The sequence below is a fragment of the Centrocercus urophasianus genome, unplaced genomic scaffold (assembly GCF_019232065.1).
Source record: "Centrocercus urophasianus isolate 14NV4802_14NV808 unplaced genomic scaffold, USGS_Curo_1.0 seq_13, whole genome shotgun sequence".
Lineage (NCBI taxonomy): Eukaryota > Metazoa > Chordata > Aves > Galliformes > Phasianidae > Centrocercus > Centrocercus urophasianus.
Window position 1 is genome coordinate 23,660,562 of NW_024884475.1, and position 14,581 is coordinate 23,675,142.

Genomic DNA, 14,581 nt, shown 5'->3' on the forward strand with positions numbered 1-14,581 from the left:
TGACACTACACATGGCACGGGGGTTGAAACTAGATGATCATTGTGGTCCTTTTCAACCCAGGCCATTCTATGATTTAATGATCTGCCAGCAACACCTGACATGCTAACAGATTCAGCTCTTCCCACTCAATGTAGCAGTATCTGCCATCTTTAAAAGCTGACCAGCCACACCAGGTGATAGCACCACTGTGTGTGATTGCCTCACAGCACATGACATTGAGCCTGAAAGCAGGAGGCCTGGTATCTGTAGTCCCAAATCCAGGTGAGGGTCAAAGCCACAGCTTCATCTCCTTAGGAAATGCCTCAGTGCCTACATACTGGGATGGCCTCGCCCTCCTGAAGCTTGGTCTCCATCTGAGCCACTAGGCCACATTCATGGAAGCACTGGCTTCCTTCTTGTGCACAAAAGGCTTATGTAGAATTCAGCATTGATTGCTTAGACCATTGGAGTCATGGTGAGCACAAGAGTTGCAGGGATTTTTCACTAGGTCTAAGCATCCCAACACTGCCTCGCCTATACCCATCTTCTCTGCTGGCTCTATCAGAGGCTTTATCCACCTCAGCCTTCTTTGGCCACACAATGAGAAGAAATGTTACAACTATATAAGGGTTTGCTATAACAGCAGGACATTAATGTTCCTCAAGGGAGCAGAGTGCTAAGGACTAAACATGTATACCAGCTTAGCAAATTAAAAAAAAAAAAAAAAAAAGGGAGGGGGAGGGTTAGGGAGTATAAAAAGAAAGACTGGAAGAGTAAATGTTCCTACATGCAAGTAAACATGCATTTTAAAATAATTACTGGCACTTCTTACAGCCCTGGCTTTCCTTCATATCTGCAAACATCATCTAATACATAAGAAATGAATAAACAAAAATTCAGATACATTAAACTGCCCAGGGTGTACTGCACATTTTATAGAACACTTTCAGCTGTGACATATTCGAAGCTACCTTACACTCTCAATTCACCACATGCTCAAGTTATCTGCCACAGGCATGCAGCTGAGTGCCAGATTTTTGGAGAGGAAGTGAATGCTTTCTTTGATGCCTTACAGTTCTGGGCTCCAAAAGACTGGGGGGCAACACACAACATTTTGCCCTGATGGTCCTATCAGGTACTAATAGATCACAAGCAGATTCCTCTAACATGGGAAAGTGAGCTGTACAACCTGGCTCACTGTCCCAAGAACAAGTGCTACTGGCTGCATTAACTGTGCATGAGCAGTGAGGATGGTGCACAGGGCTGAAGGGCTTCAGCATTGCTGGGGAAGTCACAAGTATTGCCTCCGAACAAGTTTTGGACAGTGTTTGGGAATTCCCTGTCCCCTAGAGAAACATTGTGCAGAATGTAGATGGCCAGCACATTCAGGCAATGCTACCAGCCTTTAGAAAAGAACAGTGATTGCTGACTCATTGTAGTAAATGTTTAGGGGATACCTAAATATCCCAATACCATCATTCAACTGTGCCTGTACCTCAACAGTTCCAGCACCTGAGAGGCTGGTAACAGCCCAGACTAAGGCATACATGAGAAGAACAAAACTAAGAACTGTAGTTTTAGACAGGACCATCTTTAAGAACATGGAACAGACGTAAGAGGCCATATGGAAAAATCCATCCCCGTGTTTTTACTGCTGAAAGCTAAGTCCTCCCAAGAGACCCCACGAATGCATTAAAAGCTCTACATATTTCATTTCACTTAGAGTTTCACCATCTCAGCCAGACTGCTAATAACTTTACATAAAAAGTTAATTAATTGTCTTCCATGAAATGCATCCAAGGATTCTGCATTTTAAATCAGGTGGAGAAATGATACAATTAAAGTACTCTTGCCATATTTAGGAACTTCTAAAAACACCGCTGTGCAATTTGGTGGCACACGGAACGATTTCACAGCGCAGGAAGCTCCGCCACCGTCTTTTCGAGTGCAAAAGCGCTAAGTTTGCAGACCGCGCGCGTTATCTCGCTGGAGCACGCAGCGTGCGGTGCTGGCCCGAGCGCGCTGACACCGAGAGCACCCGCAGTCTCCCGCCGCTCTCTCCCGCCCTGCGGCGTGACCCGCACCGGGACGCGGGCAGACACCTGTTCGCTCACCCCGCGGCCGCCTAGCCTCCCTTTCACTAGGTCTTCCCGCTGGGGAGCTTGCGGGGAGCTGGGAACGCCGTCGCCCAGGTACCCTGCCTCTCCCAGCGAGGACTAACAGCTCGTTTTCGCTTCAAGTTTCCCGACCCCTCTCTGTGACGCTCCGAGGGATGGATGACCTTCCGCCGGAGGCGGCGACCGACGGTGCCGTCCGGCGCAAAGCCGCGGCAGGGGCGTCCGGCGAGGGGGACTCCGCGCTGAGAATGGGATCACGGGCGGGGTCCCGTCGGAGACTAAGCCCCAACCTCGCTCTCGCAAAGCCCGACTGGACCTGTTGCCGCCGGGCTCGGCGCACCTTCGGCCGCTGAACTGATAGGAAAAGAGGAATTAACAGGCGCACCAGCCCTCTTCGCTTTCCCCACCGACTCTGTGAGAGTCTCAGCAAGAGGCTAGCATCGAGCCGTGGGCGACACGACCCACCTGCTCCGCGAGCCCCCGAGCTCGGTCGTCTCCGCGTGCCCCTCGCGCAGCTGCGCGCACAGAAGAGCTCAGGCGGCGGAGCGCCCACAGAGACAGGTGGGGCGGACAACCACCTCTCCCCGGCCGCCCCGGAACACGTCCCCTCGGGCGGCACGGTCCCGACCCTCACTCTTTCTCTCCAGCCACGAGGCCGGGAGCGGGACTCTCCACTCTGCGCTGACCCGTGAGCCCTGCCGCCCGCCCTAGCCCCAAAGAATGAGCGCAGGGCGGCGAGACACTGGCACCGCACCCTTGCTCGTAGCCAAGGCCAAGGGCTTGCCTTACCCTTCTGGCAGAGAGGACCTGCCGGTAGCGCTCCTCCTCCGTGGGCAGGGCAGGGAACTGTTGCATGGAGAGCATGCTCATGCTGTCGCCGGCTCCTCTCCGCTCTCTCCTATCCCCTGCTCGTCTCAGCTCCCGCCGCTGACCGAGCCGCCCACCTCCCGAACGCTTACCGGGAGCGGAGTGAGGGGCTCCGCATTTTGTCTGCTCGGTGCGCTCGCCCCCCCCCCCACCCCGGCTCCTACACCCGTCCAATAATAATAAACCTCCGCGAGAAAGCCGCCGCATCCCCACCCCTTTCCCACACAAAGACTCTACCCTTATAGACGAGCTGAGGGACAGCCTACTTGCCCGTTTCACCCTCAGCACCATCTCCTAGGGAGGGCGGCAGCCAGCTGGTAGCGAGGGGCACGCCTGGCTGCTGGACTGGGGCTGGCTCCGCCGCAACTAATCTCCATCACACCGAGCTCCGCGTCCCCGGGTTGGAGCTGCGGTGCGTGGCAGAGAACGCGCCCGGCTCCCTGCTGCTCCTTGTGTGGGTTAGGAGCCCGCAACAGCTCTTGCTTCTCCCCGAGGTAGGAAGTTTCATGCCTACGGGCTGTCCAGCTCTTCCTTCCCGAAGCGCGGCGGAGTGCCTTTCCCTGAAGCATCCTCCTCGGCTCCGAAGTGAGGGCTCCGGCTGAAGTCTCAGACGGCGAGGGTTTGTGCATCTCTGAGCTCTCAAGCCCGGTGCTCAACTCAGCAACAAACACTGGAGCAGTCTGGGACCCTTCCGGCAGCCACAAAATAGCATCGCCAGGGCCGGGTTCTGGAATTATATGTGCAAGCAGAAAGGCTCCCAGTTCTCAGTGTCATGCACACTAAGTAGTCCTTCAAAACGCAGGTCAGAAAGCATCCAAGAAATGTGTTAAAATAGTTCGACATGAGAATGGCTTCTATTCCTAATCACGACTGTGGCTGTCAGGATGACACCATTCAGACGCAGACATATCTACAAGCAAACCTTAAGTCAAAAACGTGCTCTCAGCTCCTAGCCGGCTTCTGTTCCAGGTATCTGTTACTTTATATTCGGCTGTAGGGTGCGTCACTTCTCATTCGTGTGTAAAGTTGGGGCATTTTGTGCTTCTGAAGTGCTCCTGACCACCATTTCTCAGTCCTGCATTCCTTTACCCAACCAAAGTCTACTCTGAAGGGAAAATAGTGTTGTTTTTTTGCTTTTCTTCTTTCTTTTTAAATACCTGCACAAATAGTAGGAAAAGGAGGGCAGAAGACAAAAGCAAGAGCATTTATGCATTAGACAATTTGGACATTATGTAAAATAAAAGTAATAATAAAGGCCATATTGGGGGAAAAAAAAAAAAAAAAAAAGGAATGGAGCAAAAATTGATTGTTATAGCATTCTACAGAGATTCATTAGAGTCATTAGCCCTGTGGAGGAAAAAACAAACAAACAAACAAACAAACATACAACACGGTGAGAGCAAATGAAAACCAAAAATGAAAAGGTAAGGTCCATGGCCAGTGTGGCCTTGGTGGGAGGCTGCATTCTCTCAGCAGAAATAATGAATTCCAAACCTTAAGCCAAACTTTACTCGCAACCTCATGGCAACTCACTCAAGCTGGAGAGCCACTCTGATGCTGTTTCATAGCTAACAAGATTCAGCCAATGTACAGCACACAGAGAAAGCCTAAGCTGAGCTCTGCTTTTAGCAGTTTTATGGGAAATACTGCCTGAGGAAAATTATTTAGATTAAATAATACTTGGTTGAGTACCCTCAAGAGCATGGCCCATATTCATATTCCCTATTTGTTGCAGAGAAGTTGAACTAGACGACCTCTAAAGGTTCCTTCCAACACTAGGGATTCTACATTTCTATTCTGTGATTCAACATTGATACAGCAGTCCTGGTAGGAACTTGTTTTCTGGTAGAACAATATATGAACGTGTCAACACAGAGTACAAATAGCTCAGTAACATTACCTTTAGTGGAAATGAAGAAGTATATTACCATATAATTTGACTTTTAAACACCCATGCCCAACAACTAAGATGAAATCAGAATAGAAGAGGGATATTGGGAGAGGAACTGCTGTGAGGGTCACACACAGCCTGCCCACCCAACAACACCCACTCCCCCTAAATCACACCCCAGAGCAGCTTCCACGAGGCTCCAACTTCTTCTGCCTGGCACAGGAACATCCTCAGGCTGAGCACTCCAACCCAGACATCACCTGCAGAGCAGCTGGCATGCAGTGCTGATACATTTTGGAACCAGAACTGCTGAGACGGCAAGCACTCAGAGTTCAGTGCTTTAAAGCCATAATCATGCATAGAAGCTTTCAAGAACAAATTTTGGTATCTGCATAGTGACATTTCCCTCTCCAGGAGTACTCTCAGAGCAAATGTCTCATAAATCACTTATGCGCCCATTTATTTATGAGGCCAAAGCAATAATCCAGTAAATCCACTCCCATTTGTTTCATCTTAATCGGCTTCCCAACCTGTTGTCAGCACAGCCATGAAGGAACGTGATTATGTAACTTCAGTGTTATTCTGAGCAGTGAGAACTACTGCTGCCAAAGGAGGGGAAAAAGCACGACTAGAACTTCCATTCCAGCACCTCAGCTGTTATTACCTGGGAGAAGGTTGGTGCTTTTTGATAATAGTCCTTGAAAACAAACCAAGCAGTGCAAGTAGTTTTGGATGTGTTTATTGTATGACTTGGTTTTTACATTAAATTAACATACACAAAAGTCTCATTACTGTTACAGGGAACAAACTCACCCAAAGAGTTTCCAGTCCAAAATACTAACAACCTGTAAGCACCCTGATTCAGTACAGAGATTAACGCTAACCAGAATGTGTTTGGAATCGGAACAACAATAACAAAAAAAAAGCTCTCAGAAGTTTGTTTTTGTTTTCTTTATTTTACACGTATCTATAAATATTTTGAAGCACGCCCATCATCCGGCTCATCTCTGATATCCCTCCAACACCAGGTCACATTACATCATTTGTTCTAATGTGTATCTCTCAGTGCGCTTTTTATTTTTTATTTGTTGTAAGTTGTTAACATTCAAAACATGTTTTGTAATCTAAATATTTCATATATACTGAATATAAAATGATTTCATCTGTAACTTTTACTTCACAGTTGTTGCGCTTCGCAACATGTGGAGCTTCAATCAAAGACAAAAGGCAAGAGGGAAAAAAAAAAAGAATTGTAAAAATAATTTTAAAACAACAAATAGAAGAAAGTGATTTATTCAACTGCAGTTTGCTTGAGCCCTCATGCTTTTTTTTAATGCCAATAGACATCTATCTGGTTTAGCAGGCAGAACTATTTTCAATACAATTTCAAAAATAGGGGTTTTTCCACATATGCAAGATTTAGAAGAAAGATGAATCTTTCCAGGGAATATGCTTACATTCACACATTATGAATGGAATGAATTTTAGGGTTTGGTATGCTTTCCTATTTTAATAAAGATGATCAATCAGAAGCAAATCTTTTTGTTTCCAGTATGTCACACAAATATTGCAAAATATGCAGAAAAGTACATTTAGAACCACTTCAAACATGTAACTCGAGTGCAGTTCATTATTACAGCTCTGTAGAGATTTCTTCTCTTTGCTACAGAGGCAAGGAGAAACTTTACTTTGTACTTATTTCAAATAAATAGCTTACACTACATTAAAAAAATGGCTTAGATTCACATAAAATAAGAGCTGTCTTTCACAATGTTCCCATTCACCTTAACCTAAATATTCCACCTACAAAAGCTTCTCTTTGTAGTTTTGGACAATAGATCACGTCTTACTTCAGTCAAACAAAAAAATCTCCCTCCTTTTTTTCTCAGTGATGGGAGAATAATGGCATCACCTCACTTTGTTAAAGAAACAACACCTACATATGCAATTATCTCGCAGGCATCAGCATTATAGAAAAGAGCTAAAGCAACAAAATGGAAATTATTCACTCCTTACACTAGGAAATAAAAGAATTCAACAGATATAACTTTGATTACCTGGTGGAATTTCAGTTCTACACTAATTTTAATTCCACAGCTTTACATACTAAACAGCCTAAGAAAACCATGACAGAATCAGTAAGTTTTTAACGTCAGTTTAAAATACAGAGGTATACATCTAATACTCCCAAACAGCACTCATTCGTGCTAAAAATTGCCAATTTTTCCTCATCTCTCTTCCACTAAACTTGGGTGAAAAAAAAAATCAGAAGAAACTGTTTCCCCAGGATCTACTGCCTTTTGCAGCTTTTCTTGCTTTTCCTGCTGCTGAACTGTAATCACACACTTGGACGTTAGCTCATTTCAACTCCTTTTACATGTAGGTTAAATCTGACCAAAAGAGCTCTCAAACAAACTGCAATTTTCTCTACTCCTTCCCTCAAATGGTCCCACTGCTTTTGCAAGCATTTGCAAAGAAACTATATGCTAAAATTACAATTGCTTTGCAAGGAAAACAAACATCCCACAGTCAGAACTCCAAGAACTGCAAGCTGTGTACCTCCTCTTTCAAAGGATCTTGTAAAGCACTCTTTGGATACACATGATGCTCAAGTATCAGCATAACATTTCCAGCAGAGATTAAAAAAGACAAAATCATTTTTCTGATTCTTCCCTTACATCCCAAACTTAACTTGCAGCCCTTCAGCTGAGACAATATAACTTTTCTTGTAATCTCAAAGCCATGTAAACCTTGCACTTCTACCAATCACTCAATTTCCCAAAGCAAGGCATTTGAAACTGTCAGCAATACTCAAATATTTAAAAGATTAGCTAGATACTTCACACACTACTGGAAAACACCATCCAGATGGCTTCAGAACAACATACAGTTGCACCAGCACACTATTCAACTACTTTACATTTGTGTACATCTAGGCAAATACTCAAACGTGACAGTTCTCTATAAAAATATAGAAGCAATGCTCTAAGTTTAATTTCAATTTACTTTCTGCCCTTGGCTACATGAAAAACAATGAGAACGAATCCCTCTATGCTGAAAGTACTTCACACCTATGTTCAGTGTATGCATCCATCCACTAAATGAAGTTTTCAGTTGATTTGATTTTGAGGAACCGAGCACTGAAAAACAGCAACAATTTTTAAAAAAATAGTCTACAAGGGGACCCATTTTATTATTTGCATTATAGTTGAATTGAGAGACATTTCACATTTCTTTTCTCTAAAGAAAGCTTTGATGTGAGAGGCCACAGAATGCTCAAAACTTAAATGATCTGAAGTGCCTCACTTGTTACAAGAAAAACTGGTGTGAAGGACAGAAATTGTTGTGTGATGCAACAAAGGGACTAACTTATAAATACTAATACTTAATCATATACTTAGTTTTTGAGAAACAAATATTCAAGAAAGCATTTTATACTAAGCTACTTTTAATATTGTGAAATAGAGACAAGGAAAAGTAATAATATTAATAGGACAGATGTTAACATATCTCAGACAAACTACATCAGCACTTCGGTGTCAACTAAGATTTACTATTTCATTATCTTCAGTGTGTGAATTTAGTTTTGTGCTGTGAATGTAACAACACAAAAGGTGACATTTCTTCCCTCCTCTTCACTTTTCTTGCAAATAGTGTACATACACAGTTTATGCATATTAATTTCTGTTGCATACAAACTAAACATTCTAAGAATAATAGCTACCTAAAGCCCAACTGAGGTATATTGAATACTGAGATGATTCAGTCATTGTAGACCATGAGCCATGCAACCATCACAACAGCAACTCCAAACATTGGCAGCATAATGAGGTTTTTATATTTTTGCCACAATGATTGTTCAATTTCTACTTCATCCCTTCTCCTCTTATTCTTTCTTCGTCCTTTTAATCTGTTTTCAAAAGCTTCCAGTTCAGCCTAGAAGAGAAAACCAGAAGTTGTTGATATTGCATCAGGAGTAAAAGCAAGAAAACATGGAGATTTTAAATAAAATTCCCCAAAGCCATTTATAAAAATAACTAGCAGGCCAAGAAAGTTATACATCTCTTAGAGATAAAATGTATCACCATATCTCCCATGCTTACAAAGCACTTTGCTTCCAAGTGTTAAATCACTGTTTAGCTTCCTACAAAGCATTGCCAAAAATGCAAACAAATGAAGTTTTACATATGATTTCTACCTCAACTTAAATATACTAAGCCAGTAGATTGCTATTTTCACACTATTGGTTAAAAATAGGGGAAAAAATACTTTCCCATTAAAGAAAAGCACTCGTAAGTATTTAAACCGTTAAAATAACACATAGAAAAGCACTGGCTAAAATTTTAAAAGATGACCTTCCTGTAATAAGGAAGTGCTCTTTTTTTTTTTTTTAATTAAAAAAAATAGACACGTGGCACTCTTCAAAGAAAGTCCTTATGTTCAGAAAAGAAGCAAAGCAACTGGAAAAAGAATGTCAAGTTACTATCCTGAACAGCAGTTTCAGGGTCATTCTGGAATAGACACAATAGGATCCTCTGATCCCTCTTCCTCCCCTCACCACACTCCAGGAAGACACCTCCTCTTAAAAGGATATCAGCTCAAGGCAAAACTCTTCTTAGGGTGCAGAGCTGGAATAAAACTGGAACTATGCAGCTTGGATGAAAGAGTTTAAGAGTGGGACAGGACTCCAGTGATGAGCCTCCATTGGAGCCATTTGACTGCTAGGAATGCCACAAAAGATGCTGTAGGGGTGAGCCACCACAGATTAGAAACAGAAGAGCTCTGACAAGTTATCTGGATTTTTAGTACGGTTGAAGGAGTTAGGGAGCAGACATTACATGCACTCAAAGAGAGAACAGAGATCAGAAAGGCAGAGCACAGCAAGCCAGGACTGGCTGGGCAAAAGGCGCAAGACTGAGTTTCAGCAGAGGAAGTGTGGACAGTGAACACAGCAAAGACTGGATATGACACAAAATAAATCTACATGACTTCATGTAGATTTACACAACTTCATGTAGATGCCAGGAAAAATGGAACTCAGACAATAAAATAGGTCCATTAAAGAAAAAAGAACTGAATGAAGCAGCACCCTATGACAGTGATGTGCTTCAAGTCACATCACCAGATGGTGGATAATGAGATCAAATTGGAAAGGAACCAGTGTTAGCTACCTGGTAGCAGTAATTTAGTGCAGTTCTAAAGACTATTTATTAGCTACATTTTTACTTGAATAATCTTTGTTACGCTATACAACTGGCCTTTTTTAATTAATCTATTAATTAATAGGCTTGATTACATATGGGTGAAGTCTTCCATCCCTGAAGTCACAGTCCATCACAAAAATATGCATACAGAAGTGTTTGCTGTACACTGCACAGCATGCTGCTGGACTGTAGCTCTGAAAGCACAAGTAGAAAGCAATGGAGAAGTGACTGGAGGGAGAAACAGACTCTGCTGAACAGTTAAGACAATAATGAACACACTGCTGGTGGAGCAATTCTGCTACACTGGAAGGATCATAAATAAGTGGCTTTGATGCAGAAATCATTAGTGACTAGAATGCCTTCTGGAAGGCATAAAAACACAATCAGTGCAATACAAGCACCAGCAACTTTGAATTTCTTGCTCAGCAATTGTAAGCATATTGTTTATATGAATGCAAGTCTATTTGTATATTTCAGTACTTAACTTCCAGCTCTGTCATTTACAGACTACCTCTCCCCAACATGTTTCAAATGCTTTCTATGGGCTACACTTCCTGGCCTCTGTCCTGCAGCTTAGAGAACAAAAGAATTAGACGAACTGTCTATGAGACATATGAGGGAATGTATAATCAATATTGTTAACAGCTGAGGCATTACTGTAATAATAAACACTACATGATGACCACAAAGCAATGCCTGTCCCCCTGGACACCAGGCACAATGGTAAGTAGAGAAAATCCTGTAAGAGAAACAAAAGTAGGCCTTGATGGAGCACCAGTTAACAGACACAGTACTTACAGCCTCCTAGGCAATTAATTGAAGTTGTACCCAGCAGAGAAGCTCCCTACCCAAGAATGTCCTAATGAGATTGGGAGAATGGTACAAGACGATCAGCCATGTAAGCAAGTCCAAGCAGTGAGCCACTGCTGAGATAAGAATGGAATGTGCAATCCAGTTGAAAACTCGAGCATAATCTAATACAGAACTGTTCTGATAAATGAGTAAAAGTCAGAAACCACACACCAGACATAGAACACAACGTGTCAAATGCGCTGGCACAGGCATAAAAGCCAGTTGGTAGGAGTACATTGAGGCTGAAGCCTCCAGATGATAAACCTGAGCTAGCTGTCACCAGCAGCCAAGCTTACAGTTAATTTCTGAAACAAGATTAGAGATGTTGTTTCCATGCAGTTGGCACAGAAGCTTCTCAGATTACAGTGCCAATAACATACATTCACTAGAGCCAGCAATTACAAAAAAATTCTCCACCCCACCAGACCTTGAAGGACAGAGACCAACTTAGGTTTCTTCATTCTCATGAAGGGGAGAAGTTTCATTCAATAGTTCAAATCCCTACAGAAGCTACTTATTAATTCTGTGAATTTTATGCATTATAAAACGATGGATAAAAATCAGAAGTATTTCATATAAAAAATATATAATAGTTATTCTAATGAGACATCAAACTGATTACCATTTTGCCCATAAGTATGAGAATTGTTAGAGAAAATATGCTTGCTTTTGACCACTGTAGATCACTCATGGCACACACCTAAGGGCAACATAACAGCTGAAAGCAGCAACTGGGAACACCACTGTACAAAGTAGACAACTTGGGCTGCACATGCATCAAATGATTTATTAACACAACAAGGTCGGGGGGAATGAGGGGCTGGAGAAGAATTAAGTTTGATACCTGTTGTCTTCTCTTCTCTTCTTCAATAGCAGCTTTGGCTTCTGCTTCTTTTATCTGTTCAGACATACGAAGTGATAAGCAACTGTTATAAAAGCAGGTAAAACATTCTCTTACAGAGCCATAATTACTCTATATAGAGCAGTTCTCAGAAAAGTGAGCAAAACTTCCACTAACTGAGCTATGAGCTTACTCAGATTCTAAAACATTCTGTGAAAAAGCTCTATCAATTCATGTTTGAAAAACATGGAACATAAGAGATGCTACCATGTTACAAAACCAAACTTCTGACTAACTGGAAAATTCAACTAACAAATACAAAACCTGGGAAAAAAAAAGTTTATTCATTAATGCCAGGGAAAATTCCTTAAGAAATTCACTGAGAGCTTTCAGTAACTCAATGCTCAATTCAGCACATTGTACACTGACAGGTAATTCCTACATACGTACATAATTTACACACGTACACAAGCACTTCTTTCTAAGTAATTCAAATACACCCTGACTGCTAGAGCAGAAGGACATCTCCACATTTGTAATGAATGACATACTGGATAATGCACACTCAAAATGCTCTAACGCCCTTGGCGTAATGCAAACTGTCAGTGTAATTACATTTGCTTCACCATCAGAAAGTTATATGGAAAATAAAACCTGATCATTCTATAGAACTCTTACATGGCATTCAAGGCAGCAAATTAAATGCCAGAAATTACAAGGAAAAAGAATGGCACAGAAAATATTAAAATATAAACATACAATGCACTTGAATCGTAGTTCCTGCATTATTTTGATCCTACAATAACAAAAGGACGTGAAGCCTGAACATACATGAAGAACAATGGGATGGATGGCTCCTGCCTAGATAAGAGCTGCTTAACTTGAATTCATCAGGTAAAAAGCAGGTGATTGACAGGACACAAAATATTCTATTTCAGCTTTACACTTGGCTAAACCTAGAAACCAAGTGCCACATGATATATATGTCAAAAATTTATGGCAGCTGAAAAGGAATTGGACATACTAGCAAACTGAATATAGATGCATCAAAGCCATCAAACATTAAGACACCAGCTCTGTCTCTGAAATTCCCTCAGGCAGGGATCAGTACAGTGACAGCAGTAGCAGTATGCTGAGTCAGTGTATATGTGTCTGCTGCTTGTGTGTGTTTCCTGGACCTTCAACTCTGTATCCACTTAACAGTACCTAAGTAAAACAGATCACAGAATTGTAGAATGTCCTAAGATGTAATAATATGATTGACAACTTGATACTAAAAACCATCTTGATCCCAATAATCAGTCTGTGTGTGTAAATACATACATATATATATATATATATATACCGTTGCCAATATCATAATTTGCATACTAAAAATGGTAATTAACCAAATAAGGTATGCACAGGTGGAATTTGTTCCAATCAGTTTACAACATAAGAGCTCTCAAAGACTAAGCAGAAGGCATACCAGCTCATGCTTTAGAACACAGCAGCTCAAGCAGTCAAGCATTGTGCAAGCAGTCACATTTGTGGATTTTCAGAAGATTTTTTAAAAACTGTTAACCATATATGAAATATTATTAACAACTTCATTTAACCTAGACAATGGCAGAATCCCTCATCAGGAAAATGTACAAAGGTCTTCTCAGTCATGCATACCTGAAATAGGAAAGTTTGGTTTGCAAAAAACTGCACCAATATCCTCCTGGTATTTCACTGCCACCTAATGGCAGAACACCAGTTCCAAAAGAAAAATCAGCCCATGAACATAGAATGAAGCAACAGAAGAGCTTCTTTTGTACACTGCTGTGGTCATATTTGTGTAAGATACATAAGTATAGCAGGCAGCTTAATTATTATAACCAGTGTGGAAAAAATAAATTTAGAACTACTTTGAGTAAAATCAACAGTAAACAACACTGAATTTCTCAGATGCACATGCTCACTGTGCCATATATTAAGAGTTAATTTCTTAAAAATTAACACACTTCATTTTTGGAAAAAATTTCATTTTGGATGGTCACTTTGCAAATGGAGCAAAAACTAAGCTCTCTTTGTATATAACTGAGCTTTTAACAAAGCTATTTTTTCCAGTCTCAACACATTAAAAAGCAATTGACATAATCTAATTTTGCAATGTGCATATAATAGAATATCATTCTAAAATGTCACTTGCAAGTCAACATAGGTTGCATCATACAAACCCAAAACAGAGAAATCCACATTCTTCTGTGAGAAATGAACACAAAGCTAGTTTATGCCACAAAGTACATCTGTGGCACTGCTTATCATAGCAACCTGCAGTCATTTGCTTGTTGCATTAGAATATTCCTCCTAGTTGAAGGCAATGGCACAGGTAAAAAATAGGAAATATTATCTGCTGAAGTAAAACCGCAGCTGACACTGCACCCCATCGAAAAGTGCTCCTTTGTTGATGCAGTCTTCCATGAATTCACCCCACTTCAGTGCACTCCATGCCCTACAAACTCACTTCCACACTTTCACTAGAATGGTTTGTTATTGCTGGCTTTTCTATAAGTATATTCCAAGAATCTTAGTGTTCAAGCTGACTGCAAAGTTGTAGAATTTGGCTTATAGAGTACGTGCTAGAACTTGCCTGTCAATCCTGAAATTCTGAGCAGAAACAGACAGACGTCGTTTTTACACAGTGAGGTTTTAGATTGAATGCTTAATTACATGTACTATTAAGTTGATGAAAGTCAACCAATTCATGCACCACTTCCTCGTGTTTTCAAAAAAGGAGACCATTTATGTTTACAACAGGCTGAAAAGCACATGCAATTACTGAAAGCTCTCTATGCCTGAGGC

At 41.7% G+C, this 14,581-nt stretch overlaps 2 protein-coding genes across 2 annotated transcripts in view; both read right to left on the reverse strand.

Moving 5' to 3' along the window:
• The window catches only part of CORIN (corin, serine peptidase), a 117,794-nt gene extending 114,833 nt beyond the window's left edge, over nucleotides 1-2,961 (reverse strand). The window contains exon 1 of the mRNA XM_042812146.1: nucleotides 2,887-2,961. Coding sequence (XP_042668080.1) covers nucleotides 2,887-2,961 — 75 coding nt within the window. The remainder of the gene's footprint in view (nucleotides 1-2,886) is intronic.
• A 2,940-nt stretch (nucleotides 2,962-5,901) lies between these two features.
• NFXL1 (nuclear transcription factor, X-box binding like 1) overlaps nucleotides 5,902-14,581 on the reverse strand; it is a 41,977-nt gene continuing 33,297 nt past the window's right edge. The window contains exons 21-22 of the mRNA XM_042812532.1: nucleotides 11,756-11,809; nucleotides 5,902-8,791 (exon numbers count right to left, since the gene is read on the reverse strand). Of these exons, the coding sequence (XP_042668466.1) occupies nucleotides 8,618-8,791; nucleotides 11,756-11,809 (228 nt within the window). The 3' untranslated portion in view covers nucleotides 5,902-8,617. The remainder of the gene's footprint in view (nucleotides 8,792-11,755; nucleotides 11,810-14,581) is intronic.